The sequence below is a fragment of the Myodes glareolus genome, chromosome 8, assembly GCF_982192425.1.
Source record: "Myodes glareolus chromosome 8, mMyoGla1.1, whole genome shotgun sequence".
In the NCBI taxonomy this organism is placed as follows: domain Eukaryota; kingdom Metazoa; phylum Chordata; class Mammalia; order Rodentia; family Cricetidae; genus Myodes; species Myodes glareolus.
This window is the reverse complement of record NC_142033.1, coordinates 26,457,947-26,481,365: the sequence shown is the minus strand read 5'-3', so window position 1 is coordinate 26,481,365 and position 23,419 is coordinate 26,457,947. Positions and strand designations below refer to the sequence as shown.

General features: G+C 35.9%; 1 protein-coding gene across 1 annotated transcript in view; it reads left to right on the top strand.

The window, feature by feature from the left end:
* The window catches only part of Adgrl3 (adhesion G protein-coupled receptor L3), a 722,793-nt gene that overhangs the window by 315,454 nt on the left and 383,920 nt on the right, over positions 1–23,419 (top strand). Inside the window, 1 exon segment of the mRNA XM_087908936.1 lies at positions 17,213–17,426. Within this exon segment, the coding sequence (XP_087765062.1) occupies positions 17,213–17,426 (214 nt within the window).

The following is a 23,419-nucleotide window of genomic DNA, read 5'->3' as shown; positions in this document are numbered from 1 at the left end:
AAGAGTGGAAGAGGGAAACTGCTGGAAGAGCTTCCTGTCCCTCTTTAAACCCGATACAATATAAGTCATTTTTTTAAATCATGAGATAATTCATGTTGGTCACAACAGTTAATGAAGCATCTTTAATATAGCCATTTAAGCACCCCGTCCTCCATTCTGGGAAGTAGAGATTGCATGTTAAACACCTTCTCTGTTAGAATAAAACACAGGCTCAGTTCTGCTCGTCTGTCATTATTTTAAAGTCTATTTTAAAATAGTCTGAAAGACTGAATTGTATTTCTCATCCTATGGCAAGAGAACATTGTTGAGAAAACAACATGTGTTATGGAGGAGGACAGACCTGTTATTCATCGAGATGTAACTATTCAAATTGTGTATCATTCATAATCTCATTTAGCTCTGGATGTGTTACAAGTAACAGGCTTCCTGATGTGTCTTATTTTCCACACAAATGAATGTATGTAATTTACTGATTCAAACAAAAGAAAACAAAAAAAATGACTAAGAAAGAAGAGGAGAAAGGAGAACAAAAAAAACTAAAAAAATCCTCCTGGACATATTTGACCTACTGACTTTATCATCTTAGAATAGCAGAAATTCCTCTAGCCCTCTATTGGATAAATATTCATCTCCATCTTAGAGAACAAGTGTTCTTTGCACATTTTTCTCTTAATTATGAAACACAGTTTTCCATATCTACATTATAAATGTTTGTAAACTAAAGCCAATAAATCTTAGGAAAAAACACTCACACAAATGATTATTTTGATGCTCAGTGAAGTTGGCTTTGGACGTTGTCTTGACTTGAACATCAGATTCAGTCACTCCCTCCCAATAAATTTGTTCTTATTTTCACATAATATTTAACCCATTGTTGGTTAGTTTTATAAAACACGGATTTTTCCATCTTTTTGTATAATTAAATATAATGCCCAACTCTGCATAGAATGCATAAAGTCATCTTATAGTTTGTATTTCATGATGTACCATTTTGACAGCATTGATTTTGATATAAGAAAATTCATCTTGTTAAAGTGACCAAAATTGGAACTTGAATAGAAACACAAGTCAGTGGGACATGGATGTACCAATTTATGCTTAATGACTCTGATGCTTCGGTTTGGAGGATCTATTAATGTAGATTAACCATGCTTTCTCGAAAACAGCCTTCCTCTGTAATTTGCTCGTGCGTCCATGGATTTCCAGACTATGTGTTATAAGGATTTATGATTTCAGATTCGTGATTATGAAAAGTCTAAAGCAATTTTGATCCTAGGATACAGCTGTGAGAGAATTTGCCCAGAGCTCAGCATCAAGGAGATTATTAATATGTTAGGGCTGCTGTGACAAAAAGCGAAGACTTGGGCAACATAAACACGTAATTTATTTCCGTGCATCTCCGATGGCTGGCAATGTGAGGTGAAGGCTTCTGGTCGGATCATGCTCATGGCTGTGAAACCTTGCATCTTCTCTCTTTGGTTGTAGGTGACCATCTCTTCTCTATGTGTATATGTGTCCAAGTTTTCTCTATAAGAACAAGTGAATTGTTCTAATGCTATTCCTTTAACTATTACTTTCCTCAAAGGCCTGTTTCTAAATTAGGTCCACTTTGAGGTAAGACAGAGTAGGACTCAATAAGAACATATGCGGGGTGAGGATCTAACTTGTGACAGGAAAGATTGAGTTTTAATAAATGTCTGAAATTTTCTTTCTTTTTTCCTCCCTATCAAGAATGTACTAACATTTACATTTACTTGGCCGTTGCTTTCATTTTCTTTTTAAATTTCTTCTTCTTTTTCTTTTAAATAGTGGGACTTAAACCTGGCTCTAGTGTATACTAAACATAACTTTACTACTGATTACATTCCATCATTTATTTCAGTGTATATTTTTTTAGAGGAGGGTTACTGGGATTTGAACTTAAGGCCTCGTGAATGCTGGGCAAGTGTTCGAACTTTGAACCTTATCACTAGGCCTAAATTTGTCTCAATACAGACCTTGTAGTAGTGTTTGTGTTATATGTTAGAAGAACTTAAACCTTTGGGAAGAAAGGCCCAGGAGAGGCATTTTGGCATAGTCTTAATAGATCTACTGTGATTACATAGTGTTAAAAGCAAAAATTATGATTCTAATATATCTAATATCAGTTAGTTTTTTTCAACTTGCTATTTTCATAAAGCAATTTAGCAGTTTTCTACTATATTTATGATCAGTAATAATGCTTATCTGCTTATTTTATTATTCCCTGTGTCTATTTTAAGGGGAAGATTGCAGTGTTTTCTTTTTTCCTCTTTTCCCCACAAAAATCTAATCTATTCATTATACTAAAATATAACATCCCAACCTATGTGACATGGAATTGCCCATATTGTATCATCAATCACTTTCAGCTTGGACTATGAGCCTTAAGGATGCTATTAATCACGTCCTTCACTTCCCACATTTTCTGATAAGGAAATAGATGTCTAAAGCAGGAAAGAAATTACTAAACATTATGTAATTAGTGGAAATTGTAGGACAAGAACCTGGGTGTCATAGAGTAAAAAATGATCCTTATACATTTAAAGCACCCTGGAGCTGATCAAATCTAATTTTCCAGATTAAAAAAAAAAATAAGGCAATGAGAAGCAAATGATTGGCTGAGATCATAAAGTTAGACAAGAAGGAGATCTGCAAAATTCTTTTTGAAACATGCTTATTTTATGAGCATGGGTGTGGATTTGTGCAAAGGGTGGAAGGCATTTGGACATCAGAGCACAACGTGAAGAACTGTTTCTGTCCTTGTATCCCTGTGCATCATGGGGGCGGGTGTTGAATTCAGTTTGGTCGAGTTTGGCAAGAGGTGTCTCTATTCACTGAAGTAGGTCTTGATCCTGAGATTCCTAATGCTGGAAGAAAGTTAAAATCAGTTCAGTGAAGGACAAGTTAGAGCCAACTGCCGTGACAGTTCATGCAAGACAAGTACAACGGACGTTTTAGGGACTTCCGTGGTTTGGATATTTGTCTCCCTCTGTTTACATGTGTATGTCATATTTACAATTAATCACCTGAGATGATATTAGGAGGTGGAGATTTTGGGAGGTGATTAAATCAAGAGGCCTTAAACTTAACGATTTGGAATGATGACTCTCATTAACTAGCCTTTCCCTCTCTGTCTTGTGAGGACCAAGGTATAATCTAAGAGAAAGAAATACGACTAGGCACACTATTGCCAATGCTTTTATCTTAGACTCTACAGCCTCCAGAAGTATCTTAATTATAAATGACTATTGATGAGCCATCTATAGGTGATGAGATTATAGCAATTTATAGTAGCCACCCAAGTGGACTGAGAAAAAGTTATTAGGTGTTTATCCTGATTTTTACCTCTTTTGCCCAAAACAATGCTGGCTAATCTAAAACATTAATTAAAAGAATTTGTTGGGAATATGTAACAGTGAGCTGGCAGGGGTGGCACATGCCTTTTAATTTCAGAACTCTGGAGCCAGATACAGGCAGATCTCTGTGAGTTCGGAGCCAGCCTGGTCACAGAGCTAGTTCCGGGGCAGATAGGGCTATTACACAGAAAAACCCTGTCTTGAGAAACAAAAAAATAAAAAACAAACAAAACAAAACAAAACAAAACCCCACAAAACAGTGGCCACTCACAAGGGAGTCTGACTGTTCAGAAGCCACACCTCAGTTCTAGCACCATAAACTACCTTGCTTGTGGGTATTAACTAACGAAAGCATAAGAAAAGCTAAAGAAAATCTTTATCATCCCACTCTCTAAGTATTCCATCTAGGTACAGTTTCTTAGCAACTAGTCTTCCACTGAATCTGCAATGCCCTTTACATCTCTTTTCCCCCTTCCCCCTTTCTTATTCCCTGTTTTCTGTTTATTTATTCTCTGTGTATGTCTGTTCGTTGGTACATGATTTGGAACATGTGTGGAGGTTTGAGGAGAACTAGTGGGAGTCAATTCTCTCTTTCCACCATGTGAGTCCATGCAATGGTTTGTCAATACTGGTAGCAAGCACCATTGCAGGCTCCATTATCTTACTGACCTAGATTTTTTTCTTGTCAAGGCAGGCAATAAAGTGATTATAATTATCTCTGTGTTGGGTGGTGGTCTGTCTTCCCAGTTGTTTTGATACCTTAGATTTTCTACATTATGTAGGACGAATAATAAAAACCCAGAGACATGTAATGGGGTTCAGCCTGACTAACAGAAAAGCAAAGCACCCTGCCTCTGACTCTTACCTCTACCTTAGACAGAAATGGTTATCCTGCCTCCACGAATCCTCAGAATGAGACTGAGCTGAGACCTGTCTCTTCCCATCTTATATTCCTCTCTAGTGCTGGCTTTAAAGGCCTGTACCACTTCGACCTGACCTCTGTGGCTCATTAGTGTGGCTACTGGGATTAAAGGTGTGTGCCACCACTTCCTGGTCTGTATAGTTGACCAGTTGGGCTGTTTTACTCTCTGATATTCAGGCAAACTCTATTTATTAAAATACAAATGAAATATCACTACAACATTCAGGTTTCATTTATCTTCTAATATATTAAGTATGCGGTTACTGTATTACCTGATGCCATTTAGAATATTTGTCTTTTTCACTGTCCAATCTTACTTCTTTTCGATTAAATTTTCTTTTTATCTAGTCTCAGAGATTACCTATAAGCACTTTGAGTGCTACTCCAGCTTAAATACTCTATTCTTTGCCTGTTCTTTTAATCCTATTACTTGTAATTATATGAATACTTTGAGCCTGAGATTATTCTTTATTATTGATGGATCTGAATTCTCCTTTCCTTTTCTTACCTCCTGGTAAGGTAGAGTCTACTGTACAATGCTATAGAAACAACCATTAGTAACCAAATACACCAGAAGGGAGTATCATGAATAAGTACTTACATTTATCGCCAATGCTCTGAAGGTTTGAGAAATGGATGTTCCTCTATAATAATAAATTCACGTGAGTATGTGGAGCCAAGCATCAAAAGATGATGTCTTCCTCTACTGCTCTTCTTATTGCTTTTTGAGCCAGGATTCCTGAAACTGGCATCCACTGACTGGCTACACTGGCGGGTGGGTGAACAAGGTCCCTGTATCCCTTTGTGCCTACCTCCCTAACACTGAGGTTAGAGATGTCTGATGCCACACCTACCTGCTTACTTAGGTTCTAGAGATAAAGACTTGTGTCTCATGCTCACAGGGCCAGCACCATACCCTGTGAGATTTCTCTGCAGCCCAGTATGAATGCTTTATTGTCACTGAAAAGCCTAGCAGTATATAAACAACCAAGCTGTATGTTACCGACTGACCACTCTGTTTTGTCGCTGTGCTGTAGAATTGATTTAATTCCTTGGAGAGAGGTTCAATTAGTAGCCTCATTTAATCCACTACTACTTATATAAAGTTTGCAAAAGTTGCTTAAGAATTAATAGCTTTTGGACAGGAATTGTAGCATCCATATTCATTACATTCATATTCATCTTCTAGAGAATAAAGCTCATTTCTTGGCATACAATAAAACTCAACAGCTGTTTTTCGAATGAATGCTTGAGTAGATAGATAAATAAATTGTATTAGCTTACAAATAATAAGAGGTTCACATCAGATGATTTTTTTTCCCAAATGAACTGTTTATGTGTTTTGAAGATTTTAATAACATTTGTTAGGAGAATGTTTGAAAATTCTGCTGGCTTCTTTTAAATCCTTTTCTTGGCAAAAAACTTGCCTTAATAGATTTAGCGTTAAGGAAAACAAGACCATAAACCATACAAAACAGAATAATCACACAATTTATCACTTTAAAAATGCGGATATTATTTCAGTGTGTTTACAATGCCTCTGCCGAAGCTTACAAGTGATCTTGAAGTACTGAAGAAACTTTAACACATGTAAATATTATGAGGGTATTTATTCTTTTTCTGCGTCATTTTGTGCTTCATTGAAAACCACAATTTTCTCGGCTTTCCGTGTTCCTCTGTATTTTTCCCTGTGAGCCAATTTATAGCATCACTAGATTTAAAAGTTTAAACTCAGAATACCCACATATAGTGTGAAAAGAAACTCAGTGTTTTATGCATGTTAATTTTTTTGAAGAGTAATTTATGAGGCAGTTATAAATTAACGAAAGGACTATGTAGAATCTATTGTTTAACCTATCTCAGTTGAAAAATATATTTCCCAATCCTTAATAAATTGAAAGTGTATCTCTTTGATTCGTGGTTTTTGTAGTATTGTAACATCTCAAAATACAAAAAAAATAAATTATAGAACAAATTTATTTATCTCAAAATAAATTATAGAACAGCTACTCATAATTAAAATAAACCTCCATTATTTATGTAGTATTTGTTTTTCCCATGAATAATACTGCATTGTTTCATATTTTATGAAAGTAAATGCCACAAGGGTTTATAATTATTCCAGATGTGGAAGTTCCATGTGGTTGCAAGACTCCATTGTGTGACCTGGCCTCACTTGAGACTACCCAATAACAAATTTTAGTATGTTGGATTCTGAAAGCTCATCTTTACCAAAAATTTAATAGTTTTTCATGCCCAATGTTTAAAAAGTTTCTTAAAGAATATATGTAGGTCAGTTTAGCCATATCTTATGATCAAAATAACAGTTATTTATCATGAAGAAAACTCAAGATACGAAGAAATTGTGTGTGTGCTGTAAATATTTGTTTTGGGGCTTGTGCAAAAGTATATGTGAGTGTATAGATACATGTGAAAGTTAGGAGTTGACATCACGTGCTCTTCTAGATCCCATTTTACCATATTTTTTGGGACAGGGTCATTCTCTGAAACTCATTTTACCCAGGCTAGCTGGCTCAAGCACATCAGGGAACCTCCAATGACTGTTTCCTCTGAGGTTGGCTGCTGGTACAGAAGAATGCTCCAACCTTTGTTTTCTGCTATGGTTCTGGGGATCCAAACTCAGGTCTTCATGACTGTGCACCAGATACCTTACTTACTAAGCCATACAATGAGCTTCAACATTTTACTAAGATTAAAAACTGAGCTACAGTACCTCAGGATCTGTTTTGTACTTGGGGAAAAAAATCTACCTAAAACAAAGATAATGTGTGTGTGTGTGTGTGTGTGTGTATATATATATATATATATATATGACTTAAAGACAACTTAAGAAAAATAAAGATATGCAAAAAGAAAACCTACCTGAAATAAAGGTGGCATATGTATTACTGAAAAAATATATCCCAAATAAAGTTACTATATTATGTATATGTATATAAATATATATGCATATATGCATATATTTCTTAAATCCTACACTAAAGTAAGGCAATATATATAGCATATAAAAATACATATAAAACCTGTGGTGGAATATATAATGTATGTATATAATATATAATATACATTTTATATATATAAAACATAATGCTATGAATATTTTGAATTTTTGAGTATTGTTGACTCTTATTTTCCAACATTCTTCATTTCATTTTAAATAATACCCTTGAAATAATCAAATTGATTTTAAGTTTTACTTCATTGTAGTGCACATGTTTTAGATACATCTGGGCATAACTATCATTCCCCATAGTTAAAAATACAGTTTATATCTAATGTTTAAAGTCTCTCAAATAATTCATTATATGGTAGAAGATTGTAAGATCCATATAAAATATTTTCATGATTCAATGGTCATGTTTCTCAATTATAGCTTTCAGTTCAGCATACCCCCATGTAGAAGACTCTTATGTACTTATAATTTGGAGCAAGTTTTCCGCCAGAAAATTGATACTCCTGTAATGTTAATAATTATGTACAAAATGAGAATCTATCAATTTGTGTTCTTTTCAACCCATGAATTATACTCTCTTGTCCAGAAATACTTGGAAAAATCTGGCCCAGTAAAATTGATAAATATTAAAGGAAAAAGAACAAAATGCTTCCACAGAGTTATCTATTTTTTAAGAGTACTAAAGTTTATTCACTATGCTTTATCTATTCTATATACTTGGCTGTATTATATAAACAGAGAAAAGATATAAGACCTAAAATACTGGATAGCGTCCTCATTTTACAATTACTATAGATAGCAATTGATTTTAGCAATGATCAATCTCTCTTACCCCTGGGAAGCTCAGAACAATGCAAAACTGTAGATTTAGAAAGTGTACATAAAATGAAAAAAAAAGTTTTAAGATGTACTAAAGCATCTATCTATCTATCTATCTATCTATCTATCTATCTATCTATCTATCTATCTATCTATCCATCTATTTATTTGTTTACTTCTTTATTTTGTGAGGCAGGGTTTCTCTGTAACTTTGGAGCCTGTCCTCGAACTAGTTCTTTTTGACCTGGCTGGCCTTGAACTCTGCCTCCTGCCTCTGCCTCCTGAGTGCTGGTATTAAAGGCATGAACCACCACCACCTGGCGTAAATGTAAAAGCTTTTAGCTGGGCAGTGGTGATGCACTCCTTTAATCCTAGCATTTGGGAGGCAGAGGGAGGTAGATCTCTGAGTTCGAGGCCAGCCTGATCTACAAAGTGAGTTCCAGAACAGATAGTTGTTACACAGACAAGCCCTGTCTTGAACCCAGCCCCAAAAAAGTATTAAACCTTTTTAACAAAAGTTGTTTAAAGTGAAGTAGTTGCTCAAAATAAGTGGCCTCTGTCACCCCCCTATACCAGTATGTAGTTAGTGCCTTTTTCCATATTCAATTATCATATATATATATATATTATATATATGCAGTTAAACAAAGAGATATAGTACAATTTTTATTGTATATTAAACTCAAAATAACCATCATTATTAGATAAAGTTTAACTCATAAAACCAGTGTAGCTCAGTAGCAAGATGCATCCACATAGCAAATAATTTTTAGTTAACTGATTTTGAACACTGGTTTTATTTCTTATAGTACAATTTGATGAGTAAATATTTTTTCATAAAATAGGAACCAACCAAACAAACAAAAATTCTGCACCTTATCCTCCTGAGATAATAACTTAGGATCTTATTATAATTGTGACTATGTTTGTTCGTAGAAAATTTTAGTAACAGCTCAATTCATAGCAAAACTCCATACATTTTTGTCTATTGCTCTTGCAATGCCCCAATGTGTCATTATTGGGTTTTTAGGGGAAGAAATCCCTCCATGTAACCTTCAACCTCCTGTTCCCTGCCTTCAACTTCCTATGTTACATATCTTTTTGTATAACTGCTTTTTCAAGAGTATTCTTATATTTTATTTAGATTACACCACAGATCTGAAAGTCTTCCCAATAGTCAGTTGATATGTTTTTACTACTTCTGTTTGGATATTCTTGAAACATGAAATTGTGATTGAAGTGGGCAAGAGAATGTCCTTTTGTGTTGCTGAATTGTACCCACTGCAGGCCTTTGTGAATTTAGCTCTCCGTTCTACCCTGCCTGTTAGCAACATAATAACTCAATTTCCATTTTTAATACTTGTTCTCATATTCCTATGCTGTCTGTCTTAAGACTTGGTGCAAGTTTTCAGATTGCCATCGTCAAAAGATGCTTAATCATATAATTTGAAAGATCCTTTTGGACTTTTCGGCCTTCTTGGGTAAGCCAGAGATACCCTGGAGTTCAGATCAGTTGCTTTTCTGATATACAAATTGCTATTTTGTCTTAGACTATGGCATTTGGTTCTATGACACTCAAGGTACCACTGAATTTTCCCTTCATTTTCTAGAGTTCTCCCCTACTTCCACTTTCTCTCCACCTTAGTGTAGGACAGAGTTTCTCATTGTAATAAGTGGGAATGATAATGCTCTAATTTTATTGCTGAAGTTAGCATCGAAGCGATACTTGAAAGCTAACTAAGAAGTGTTAACAATTTTCATTGCTTTATTCCTTAAAGAATGTGTTACATTGTATTCTCATCAATTGTACTTATTCTTCATCCTGATATTTCTGAATAAACTATAGACTAATGCTTTTTAAAATTAATTTATTAATTTTTATACTTATGTCATATTCTTCCATAATCTAGGCCCTTAAAGTTTTTGAATTATAGTCCTGATCTAATTCTAAGGCCCTCTCTCATTTCACTAATTTCTCACTTATATTTTCTGCACTTTATCTGGAATATCGTATAGTTTCTTTACCTGTGTCCAAGTATGTTGTTTTGTCTTTATGGGCCAACTCTAGTTCACTTCATTGGAGACATAGCACATATTATTTATTGTATCCTTTTTAAAGATGCTTACACACTTCACAGAGCTAGTTTCTTGCCTTGTCTCAAGTAGATGAATAAATTCCCATTTCTTTCACTCTCTGTCATAGGACTGTATCCTCTTTCCTGCCTTGAGTTTTCTGGCATCCTATCATCTGGTCTTTATTAGTCATAGACATCCCCTCCTACCTTTGAGACTTCATCATACTCATAGGAAGCTTTATCACTTTCTTGACATCATGCTGTAACTCTGAATCTTCTAGACTATTCACCCCCTGTTCTACGGAAAACCACTTTTGAGCTGAGGTAATGCCCAAGTGGTGCAAGATTTTGGACAATATTCATCTCTTGTGTTTGAGAGCTTCAAGCAGCCATACTTGTGCATGATCGCTGTACATTTAGAAATAAAGTGGTATATATCTTTAAAGGTTTCTTTTGAAATATTTAATCATTTTCTGAAGTTCTTGTTTATCATGAAATTACTATTCTTATTCTTAAGGATATGTGGAGCATCCAATTTGGTGTTTTCCATATTTTGAAGGTCAGAAAAATTATGATAGTGTAAAATTTGGTATAATTGGGACATTTCCCCCTTTGCAAATATAATTAGAAAAAATGTAGGATAAAATTTAGTAATTGTTGAAAAACTATAGCAGCTACATGTGATTTCACTTATTGCAATACTTGCTACTTTTGAGACAGCCTCCGCATAACTATTTCTGTTGACGTCCACAGCTTTGTATTTATATTCCTAAGCCAAAATAGTAACTGAAGATCGTTTTATAATGCTTTATTCATTAGGAAACTTTCTTTTACATATAATATTTTACATTGTATCATCTAAATTTCATGCTTTGTTTTTGACTATAGAACTTAATGGCCTTTTTCTTTTTTTTATGGTGTCAATTTTAATTGTTGAGGTGTTTCCTTTAACTAAGTGTTGAAATATTAAAATTATTCGTTCTTGAAGTACTCTTGCTTAAATTCAGGGTATTAGAATAGTGCTTGTACTTGTGAATGCACCTTTCAGGTAAATGTGGAATTGATATGTCTTTGGGCTTCTAATGAAACCACTGGCAACTGTTTTGGACTGGATCCTTAGACAAATAATTATAGCGTAAATCAATGTGTTGTACCCAGGGCACAGAGAAAACACACATATTTAAGAAGATTGTGTCAAAAATTATCTTGAAGATAAAAAGTGGTAATATCTGCTTTTCCAAAGTCATTGCCCGTCCAATAGAAACATGGCCCTTTCAGCACCATTTCCCATTTGAAATTCAGAACACATTCAACAGTTCTTGTCTTCACATACAAGGAGTTAATTAACTTCTTTCTCAAGTCACTGGATGTGAATCATTTTTATCTCTTAATTTTCAAAAGATCATTTTCCCCTTATAATCATTGGGATGCAAAGAAGAAAGTCATTTTTATCATCTACTTAGTGATATTTCTATATAGATTATATATAGTACGTATAGTATGTTTTGAGCTAATGTTTTTTTTTCCTCTGAAGGGGATAATATTATTAGATCATATGCATGGGCTGTTCCTAATACTTTTCTCTTTTCAGTCTGGTTCCAATAGTTTCAACGTTAATTCTAAATATTCCTTTAGCCTTAGCTCTGAGCTTTGATCTCTAGCTTAAATCTCAGTCAATTAAAACCAAAACGTTCATTATTTGACAGTTTCTGTGGATTAGGAATTTGGAATAGTTTCATTAGATGCACATGATTGAAAGACTATCATAGTGTTGCAGTTCAACAAGGGCAGACTGTGGGTGTTGGCACTTCCAGGCTCCCTAAGAAGCCTTGTAAGTTCCTATGGCTGTCAGCAGGGGGTCTCAGTTCCTCAGATCCTGCCTCCACCCCATTGGGGTGACTGAATGCCACCAATTTAGGTATCTATACAGAGGAATTATCTAAGAGTTAGGCTGTGATTGCATTGGAAATCCCTGCAGTAATTGCTCCCACACCATTTCCACCAGAAGTGAGTTGTGAAGTGTAGCCAACAGACAAGGAGAAAGAGAGTTGAACTGAGAGCGTAGCAACGACTCATAGGCATATTAAGGAACAACAACGGCTCTTTGAAAGTAACAGAACAACTTATAGTCCCTTTCCAGGTTATCTTATGTACAGTGCTGAGGTTTATAAAGATCTCTGTATCTTCAGCTCCTAGCAGATTTTGCCCACAGCAGCATATATCAATTCTTGTCTATGCCAGAATCCTGGTCATCATTTAGTTCTCTCTCTCTTACCCTGTGACTTTACCAAATCCCAAGATGGTTTTGTTCTTTAACAGAGACCTGATATTTCCTTAACTGTTACCTTTTTAAAGTAATGAATGATCTTTTCTCATCTCACCACTATAAAATAGCCTTCTAATCTGTATTTCTACTACATTCTTACCCCCCAAAATTCCTTGAGACAATTATTTATTTTTTTGTAAATTCATAAACAAAACATAAAGGGGTAAATAGCATAAAGGCACTAATGAAAAATAAAAAGACATGTGGACTGTTAAATTCTTTCTTCTTTTTTCAGTTTAACCAAATAGCACAGACTACAGATCCTATCTGTTTTATTGATAGTTATGTTTACATTTACAACCAATTTGATTTCATTGTATTACTGCCTATGAAGAAATCAAGTGTTTTTCCCCTCTTCTGTAACTATTTCCGATTCCATCTCGCATGTTATCCCAAGTGGCTTAGTTCATCTTTTCCTGTAGTCTACATAGTCTGAGAGTAGAGGGTACCATTTTTTTGTGTCTCTCTAGTGAAGAAGTAGCAGATTTCTTCACCTCTTCAGTGACCACTGCTAATTCCAACTTTGCTGGCTCCATCCCTGTGTCATACTCAATAGTGCACTTCTGTGCTATTTTCATGGTACTATGGCTTTAGTCTGTATACTGCTCTCGGATATTAGACTTTTGATCCAACGATTGTCCACATCCAGGTGTTATTTTGTCAGGTGCACTCAGTGTTGTATAAAGCTGAATTTTTCATATTATTTTGTGTCATGTCTTCAACTGACTAATTCATGATTGGCCTCTTTTTAGTCTGTTTGGTTTTTTTTTTTTTGTTTTGTTTTTTCTTGATGACCTTCCTCCACACGCAAACTATGTGCTACATAATACTTCTTTATTGAAATTCCTCTTCTCCTACCCTAGGGTTAGCCTGAGTAGTTTCTGACTGTTGTACTTGGAACTTGGAGGCCAGGGGGAGAAGAAGCATCCGACTTGTGTTTTTCCACTTGCTTACAGCCTCCTCACTCTACATGCATGGATATCAAATGCATAGATCCTCCAAAGTGTATTCCAGCAGGCTTCATGGTCTGACCTGATGGAGAGAACACGAAGAGGGACTCTCAAAAACAAGAGATGTTAACAAAGGGATGGCTGAAGGCTCTAAAAAATGGGAAAGGTGATGAAAATGAGAGAGTGAATTCTCTTAGCATTAAACCTTAGGCAGAAAATATTTTTTTATTTTTGTCTTTGACATGGAACTTGAGGAATGTTCTGACGCTGCTTTCTCTCTGTCTTTGTCTCTGTCTCTCTTTCTCTCCCTTGCTCCCAGCCGTGTGTGTGTGTGTGTGTGTGTGTGTGTGTGTGTGTGTGTGTGTGTGTATGTGTGAGACAGAGGTATAAATCACAAATCTTCCTTGATAGTTCTCTGCTTTACTATTATTTAAAAACAGGATCTCCCTGAACCTGGAGCTCAATTTGGCTAGAACGATGTTCAATGAAACCAAGAGAACTACCGGAGTGTGCTCCCAGCCCACAACACTGGGACTGTAGATGTGCACTTCTGTACTAGACTTGCAAGAGGGAGCTGGAGACCCTAACTCACTTCCTTAGACTTAGGATACATGTATTTTACTGATCAAGCAAACTTCCAATATCCCTGTGGCCATCTTTTCTAGCAAAATTCACTACTTCATATTCCCTCAGTCAGCCTCGGAACCAGTGCGCAGGACTGAAACACAGCACTGGAACATTGAAGGTCACAAAATTTCATGTCCACATTGTCCAATTTGTTCAGCAAGTATATGTACATCTAATAGATTGCAGTAGTGTTACTCTGAAATTAATGTAGTAGACAGTTTCACTACATCCCTTTGGGTTGTCGGAGTTGCCCTTCTTTGGTATTCTGTAAGCAAAACCTTTCCATTGTAGCATAATGATTCAAAGGAAACAAACAAACGAACAAAAAAAAAACCTTGTTTTTTTCTGTTTTTTTTTTTTTTTAGCTTAAATCATTCCACTTCTGTGAAAGTGTGTGTATGTGTGTGTGAAGGCACGCTCATATGCGTGCTGTGCATATGTGTGTGCATGAAAAAACATAGGAAAAAAAAAACACTTAAAAGCCACTCTCTTGGAATTAGGAGCACCATGCAACAGTGGTATATTTTCACTGTTTATTTGTGGAGACCTTTAGCATTACACCAAGAAGTCATAGCTAACTAGGTGATATAGGTTCCAACAATGTATTTCTTAAACAATGCGTATATCTTTGTCACTGGGTTACCGAAATGGATGAGTTACAAGTTAAAGGAAAAAAGTTTCTCTCTCTCTCTCTCTCTCTCTCTCTCTCTCTCTCTCTCTCACACACACACACACACACACACACACACACACACACACACACACACACATCTCTCTCTCCCTACTTTCTTCTCTCTCTTTCTGTAATATATACACAGAGTCGTAGAAAATGAGATAGTCATTTTCATAGGTCCAAAATACATACATGGAAAATTTGGGCCTTCACACTCTATTTGACTTTGCATCTGTCTAGTGTTTGGATCTTAATTTTATTTTTGACAGTGACAACCCAGATTAAAGCTATGTCAATGTTTTGACAAGAATGACTGATGAGCTTAATCAACCAAATTGTCCACTTAGTCCAACATGGTCTTTGTTGGTGTGGCTTTGCTTATGAGTTGCTTTTTTGTTAAATTAACTTGATTTCAATGGAATAGACTAAATCAGCATAATATTAGCCAGATAAATACAGCATTCAGAAGATCCTCAAATAGCTGTACCAAAGGTTAAAGAATAACTTGTCTTTTCACAAATGTTCCAAATTTATTTTAAGGCATTCTAAAACTTATGTGTTTATATTTTCTGAAAATGAAAGCATCCATATGATTCCATTAACAGACAAAAATCATGAACTAGCTTCATGAAGTGGAGCACTTTTTATCATTTAGTCATGATTTTACTTTCAAATTCAAATAAGAAAAACTGTCTTTGTTCCAGAAGATAAAAATCTTAATATAAGGAAAGTATGAATGTTTAGACAGCTATACAAATTTCTGGATGGTAAACAGAAATATCTTATTTTAGGGACAGTAGATATTGAGTTTCTCCTTTGTGACAATATCCTGCCAAAATGTTGACCCAAAGTAAACTAAGAAATTGACATTACAACCAGACTCTCGTGATGCTAGTAACATGATGATCATGATGTCTGTGATAAGTGTGATGGATGTGCTGCATTTCTGTGTATGTGTACATGTATGTGCGTATGCATACATGTGTGTTTAAGAGAAGGAAAAGAGAGAGCATAAAGGAAATATAGATGGGACCAGATATACCATGTGGCCAGAAGTACCTTTTCTTATTTTTTAAAGTTTTAAAAAATACATTTATTTATGTGTAAACGTGTATGCCCATGTCTGGGTGTGTATGCGTTAAATGTAGATGCGCAAAAAGGCCAGAGGAGGAAGTCAGATCCTCAGGGTCTGGAGTTACAGATAGCTGTGAGCCCCCTGATGGGGTCTTGGGAACTAAACTTGGAACCTCTACAAGAGTAGTATGTGATCTCCACCTCTGAGTCATTCCACCTGCCTGAGCCACAAGTACTTTAAGTAAACCTACTCAAAAGTTTTACAAAGAGACTTTGCACAAACATAGACATAAATTAAAGTCATATCATTCTAAAATGTGAAAGACTAGATATGTTTTCAGAGCACTCACTGTTTCTGAGGTGAAAATAGTGCTAACATTTACCTTCCTCTGCTTCTTTTCACATCCCTGATCTCACCACTGCCTTTTCTTCCACATTTCATGCTTAGAGAAACAATAGAACACCCATATATTGTAAATATTATCTTTATGAATACACACATTAGGGAATTAACCAATTTTGCAAATTTAATCTGGCCTTACGTTTCTCCATGACCATCTCTCTTATTTAAAAGTCTACTTATTTAATGGTTGGTAACTGTTTGAGCTGTGATTTCAATTATATCGTTTAAAGAAGAGTTGGTCAGTTGTTATGACAACTAAGCATTTAACTTTCTTCCAGTGATATACTGGCAAGCGAAAAGAAAAAAGTTAAAACTGACAGGAACAAAAATCTTCTGGAACAAAATTAGTTATATATGTGCACCAGTCATTTAAAATATGAGAACCTTAACATTCGCTTGTTACAGCTGTAGAGGATACATATAGATTTCATGATATTACAAGATTTTTTACAATATACCATGTATAAACTTGGGCAAGTAATTCACAAAAGGAAATGAGACAGGCGAGAAAAAGCAGAAACATTTCCTGTTACAGAAATAAGATAGTAAATGTTTATAAACACCTGCCATTGTTTATCATATTGGCTAAATTTAAATGAACTGATCGGGTTTAATTTTGAAAAGTAGGATTATATTGGTGAACTATCTTTTTATGTTCTTTTTTGGAAACAGTTATCTACATTTGACTTATGCTTCTTTGGAAAAATCAATTTCATTTTGAATAAATAAATCCCAGAGTTCTTTTTTTTGCCACCTTTTTTGTAAGAACAAACTTAGTGGCAGCTTAGGGTTTAAGAAGTTACTGTTATGCTTAGATCGTGGGAGGTTGTGATTTGTTGTTACTGAGAGGAGAAATATTTCACATTTAAATTATGAGTCCTAGAGATCCGCGTTAGTCCTTGTTCAAGTTAACTCCGATACTGGGAAGCAGGCACATGGATGTCTTGGATGTGCAGTGATGGTGATGATGCCTTTTCTGCCTCTTCCTGTAGCTTTCAGCCGTGCCCCAATTCCCATGGCCGTGGTCCGCAGAGAGCTCTCCTGTGAGAGCTACCCCATTGAGCTCCGCTGTCCCGGCACAGACGTCATCATGATCGAGAGTGCCAACTACGGGAGGACCGATGACAAGATCTGCGACTCCGACCCTGCTCAGATGGAGAATATCCGATGTTATCTGCCAGATGCCTATAAGATTATGTCTCAAAGGTACGGTCCCTCCAGCCTCCAGACTTTTTCCTTGTACATATATCAAAATTCAACATAAATCAGGTTGACAGACTGAATACGGATAAGAGTATAAAGTGGGGTGTGCTTTAGAAGGATTTGACAGTTTACACTGTAGATCACTCCTCCTGTCTATGCAAATGATGGTGCTATAATCCCACCATGACAGTTGGGCAATAGAAAGCTCATTAGCATTATTAGTAAGTTTAATGATGCACTCTGCCTAGTGTTAAGTTCTGATGGTGTTCTCTAAAAATGGTTTGGTTATACAAGAGACAAAATTTATTTTTTCCCAGTATTATCACTAAAATGTATAGTGCAGAAATATTCTTATTCCTAATTATTTCCTAATTGTGTTAAGAATAATAGACAAAAAAAAAGAATAATAGACAAAACAAAAGGCTGGGTTAGGGGCCAGAGATACTGCCCAGGTTTGGTTCCCAACATCAACATGGGACCCAAATACCAGCTACTACATGTAACTCCAATTTCAGGGGCTCTGACCCCCTCTTCAGGCCTCCATTGATACCTGGATACATGTGTTGCACGTGCAGATAAGCCAAACACACATATACACAAATAAAAATAAAATAAATAAATGTGTAATGTATATAATCATTAATCAAAACAAAATAAAAGATAATTGATGAAGGATTATTTGCCTTAGAAAACAATGAAGAAAATACTTGCTTTAAATATAGAATGTGAAATATATCTAATATATTTGAGTATTTAAATTCTTACCAAGTCACATTATATAAACTAAGGTACCATGCCATTTCATGTGAAAAGGAAAAATGTTCGATTTTGAGGAGTTAGGTTTATCTCCATACAAAGAAGATTTAAAAAGATTTGTCATAATAAAAGTTCTCTATAAATCAAGTTAATTATATATAGAGAGACATATGTATATATGCGCATGTATCTCTATATAGAGAGAGTGAAAGAGATACATACATTAAACATTTGTTTTCTATTTCAATGATTTCTCAGCAATAAATTGTTATTCACTTTGTATGTCTTTATACTTCCTACTTCATCAAGGTGATTAGTAATTAAGTCATGTGTCAGTGACAACTTTTACAAATGCATTTTATTTTATTTTTTTAAATTTACTTATTTATTTATTTATAAGAATTTCCACTTCTTCCCCTCCTCCCAGTACCCTCCCGCTTCCCCTACTCCCTCTGCTCCTCCCTCTCCAGACCCAAGAGCAGTCAGGGTTTCCTGCCCTGTGGAAAGTCCAAGTCCCCCCCCCCCCCCCAGGTTCAGGAAGGTGAGCTTCCAAACAGACCAGGATCCCAAAAAGCCAGTACATGCAGACGAAACAAGACCCAGTGCCATTGTTAATGGCTTCTCAGTCAGCCCTCATGTCAGCCACATTCAGAGAATCCGGTTTGATCACATACTCTTCAGTCCCAGTCCAGCTGGCCTTGGTGAGCTCTAATTCGATCAGTCCCTTTGTATCAGTGGGTGAACGCACCCGTCGGGGTCCTGACTTCCTTTTTCATGTTTTCCCTCCTTCTGCTCCTCATTTGAACCTTGGGGGCTCAGTCCAGTGCTCCAATGTGGGTCTCCGTCTCTATCTCCGTCCATCGTCGGATGAAGGTTCCATCTGGTTCTGCCTTCCTTGCTCACGTTCTCCCTCCCTCTGCTTCTCATTTGGACCTAGGGAGTTAAGTCCAGTGTTCCAATATGTGTCTCTGTCTCTAACTCCATCCATCGCCAGATGAAGGTTCTATGGTGACATGCAAAATATTCATCAGTATGGTTATGGGCCAAGGCCAGCTCAGGTACCCTCTCCTCTGCTGCCCAGGGAACAATCTGGGGACCTCTCCTTGGGCCTGGGAACCCCTCTAGAATCAAGTCTCTTGCAAACCCTAAAATGGCTCCCTTAGTTGAGATATATACTTCCCTGATCGCATAAGCATCCTTCCTCCCTCCCCCTCCTATTCCCCCAAGCCATCCCCAGTCCTCCCCCTCTCCCCCCCTCCCTAATCATCTCCCCTTACTTCCACTCCCCCCCTCCCCCGTGCACCCAAGTTTGCCTGGCAATCTTGTCTACTTCTAATATCCAGGAGGATAACTATATGATTTTCTTCAGGTTCACCTTCTTATTTAGCTTCTCTAGGATCACGAATTATAGACTCAAAGACCTTTAACTATGGCTAGAATCCACTTATGAGTGAGTGCATACCGTATTCCTCTTTTTGGGTCTGGGTTACCTCACTTAGTAAAGTGTTTTATATTTCCATTTGCATGCAAAATTCAAGATGTCATTGTTTTTTACCGCTGAGTAAAACTCTAATGCATATATGTTCCACACCTTTTTAAACCATTCTTCTATTGAGGGGCACCTGGGTTGTTTCAAGGTTCTGGCTATTACAAATAGTGCAGCTATGAACATAGTTGAACAAATACTTTTATAGTATGATAGGGCATCTCTTGGGTATATTCCCAAGAGTGGAATTGCTGGGTCCTGAGGGAGATTGACTCCCAGTTTCCTGAGAAACCGCCACACTGATTTCCACAGTGCCTTTGCATTTCCACAGTTTGCATTCCCACCAACAATGGATGAGTGTTCCCCTCGCTCCACATCCTCTCCAGCATAGGCTATCATTGGTGTTTTTGAGTTTAGCTATTCTGACAGGTGTAAGATGGTATCTCAAAGTTGTTTTGATTTGTATTTTCCTGATCGCTAAGGAGGTTGAGAATGACCTTAAGTGTCTTTTGGCCATTCGAAGTTCTTCTGTTGAGAATTCTCTGTTCAGTTCAGTACCCCATTTTTTAAATGGGTTAATTAGAGTTTTAGTGTCTGGTTTCTTGAGTTCTTTGTATATTTTAGAGATCAAACCTTTGTCTGATGAGGGTTGGTGAAGATCTTCTCCCAGTCAGAAGGTTGTCTTTTTGTCTTACTGACAGTGTCCTTTGCTTTACAGAAGCTTCTCAGTTTCAGTAGGTCCCATTTATTCATTGATTCTCTTATTGTCTGTGCTACTGGGGTTCTACTTAGGAAGTGGTTTTGACAAAATTCAACACCCATTTGTGATAAAGGTGTTGGAGAGATTGGGGATACAAGGATCATACCTAAATATAATAAAAGCAATATACAGCAAGCCGACAGCTAACATCAAATTGAATGGAGAGAAACTCAAAGCTATTCCACTAAAATCAGGAACACTCTCTCCATACCTCTTCAATATAGTGCTTTAAGTTCTAGCAATAGCAATAAGACAACATAAGAGGATCAAGGGGATTCAAATTGGAAAGGAAGAAGTTAAACTTTCTTTATTTGCAGACGATATGATAGTGTACATAAGCGACCCCAAAAACTCTACCAAAGAACTCCTACAGCTGATAAACACCTTTAGTAATGTGGCAGGATACAAGATCAACTCCAAAAAATCAGTTGCCCTCCTATACACAAAGGATAAAGAAGCAGAGAGGGATATCAGAGAAACATCACCTTTCACGATAGCCACAAATAGCATAAAATATCTTGGGGTAACTCTAACCAAGGAAGTGAAAGGCCTATTTGACAAGAACTTTAAGTCTTTGAAGAAAGAAATTGAGGAGCATACCAGAAAATGGAAAGACCTCCCCTGCTCTTGGATTGAGAGAATCAACATAGTAAAAATGGCAATTCTACCAAAAGCAATCCATAGATTCAATGCAATCCCCATCAAAATCCCATCAAAGTTCTTTACAGACCTTGAGAGAATAACAATCAAGTTTATATGGCAAAGCAAAAATCCCAGGATAGCCAAAACAATCTTATACAATAAAGGAACTTCTGGAGGCATTACCATCCCTGACTTCAAACTCTATTACAGAGCTACAGTATTGAAAACAGCTTGGTATTGGCATAAGAACAGAGAAGTCAACCTATGGAATCGAATAGAAGGCCTGGATATTAACCCACAAACCTATGAACACCTAATTTTTGACAAGGGAGCTAAAGGTATACAATGGAAGAAGGAAAGCATCTTTAACAAATGGTGCTGGCATAACTGGATGTCAACCTGTAGAAGAATGAAAGTAGTCCATATCTATCATCATGCACAAAACTCAAGTCCAAATGAATTAAAGACATCAACATTAATCTGACCACTTTGAACCTGATAGAAGAGAAAGTGGGATGTAGTCTACAAGATATAGGCACAGGAGACTACAAATGCATTTTATAATTGAAAAAGTTCACTTTTTCATAAGGATTTTTAGTCAGATAGTTTTTATTACTTCATTAAGGAGTTATTTAAACTGAGAATTTAAAACACAGAGAAAACAAAACATATTGAAGGCTAAACACAAACCGAATACAATGCACACAGCTCTGGCCTAATCCCAAAGGTAAATAAATAAGACATACAATAGAGTTGAATCACCTCTCTCTTTGCTTACAAACACCATCCTTATTTTAACCATTTTTCTTCTTTTAAAAAGATTTGTTTTGTTCTTTGTGTGTACGAGTCATGATGGAAGCATAGGGGTCAAAGGAACAGTTTATGAAGTTGGGTCCATCCTTTCAGTTTTACCTGAGCTCAGAGGTTCAATTAAAATCTCTATCCTTTGGAGACAAGCACCTTTATTAACTGAGCTGTCTCACTGTTCTCATTTTCTCTCAATATTTAAAATTTTGTGTATCTTGAATGAGGTCAAATGAGGTCTAATATATCTAGATTACATTAGAGTGAATATCTTTAGACTAATCATAGATGCATAAATTATTAGAAGAAATGATAACATTTATGTCCATTTGAAGGATGCTGGAGGGATAATTTGCTTCTCTCATATCATGGGATTTGGTTTGTCTCTTGCTGAAAAGATGGTTTATGCTGAATAAAAGCATACTTTTTCAAAATTAAGAATCCACTTGATAAAAGTTGGATAAATTGTTTAGTTCTCTGTCTGCTTTATTATTAAATTGACAAACTTCCATCTAATTTAACTAATATGTTATACCTAAAAGGATTTTAATCCCTTTTTTTATATGTTGGTGTAATGTTCCCTATGGAAAGGTTTATAATGAGTAGCATAGTGACTAAGTAGATACATAATCAGTTAAATAATCAAACATAAGATTGCAATATGCTTAACAATAATAAAACATAATATCTGTAATAGGTGTTGTAAATAAAGGAACCTGGATTTTGTGTTTGGGGGTAAATGAGGTATATAGCAGAAGCACTGATTCATTAATTCCGCTCTAAGACCTTCCCTGAGATTGCTCTAGTGCATCAATTAACACCATTGCAGAATAATCCATTAATCTTGTAATTATTACAAAAATTGCTAATAATGGATCCTCTCAATCAACTGAAGTATGTAGGCCGTACACATAGTGATAAATCTGTAGTCTGTCTTCAGCACTAACTAAATCCGTTGAGTAAATCCTCCTAGTAAGTTCTTAAAGGAGTCGACTCTGGTCATTCACCTTTGGACTTTTATATGTACTATGTTTTTGGTTTCCAAAGTACATGTTTTGATTCTCATAGAGAGAAGTTTAGATCCTTTAGGTCAGATGGCTAAGAATATCCATCTCCTTTATAATAAACTGTTACGATGTCATGTCAACTACGGCATGTTAAATGATGGTAATAGGGATGCTATGCTAATAACATAGATATGTTAAGTAGATGAATATATTAAAATTAAATAAAAATGGAAAGTAACTTTTCTGAAATGTACACTAGATAGATGGATTTTTTGTCATATTTAAGCATTTAGAAAAAGATTGTCTCGACGCATAAATATTAAGAATGTCTTGAGGGAGGGTTATTACTCAATACAAAAATTATTGTTACCAATCCTTGTATGAACTTGTGAAAAGACCTTTTTATCTTACTCACTTAAATCTATCCTTTAGATGGATGAGACAAAGAGATACAAAATACATTTTATTTAAATTTTGGACAAGTTATGTAAGTTGAAGTTTGAACTAACTTTTAAATTGAGTATGAAAAGTTTGGGAATTA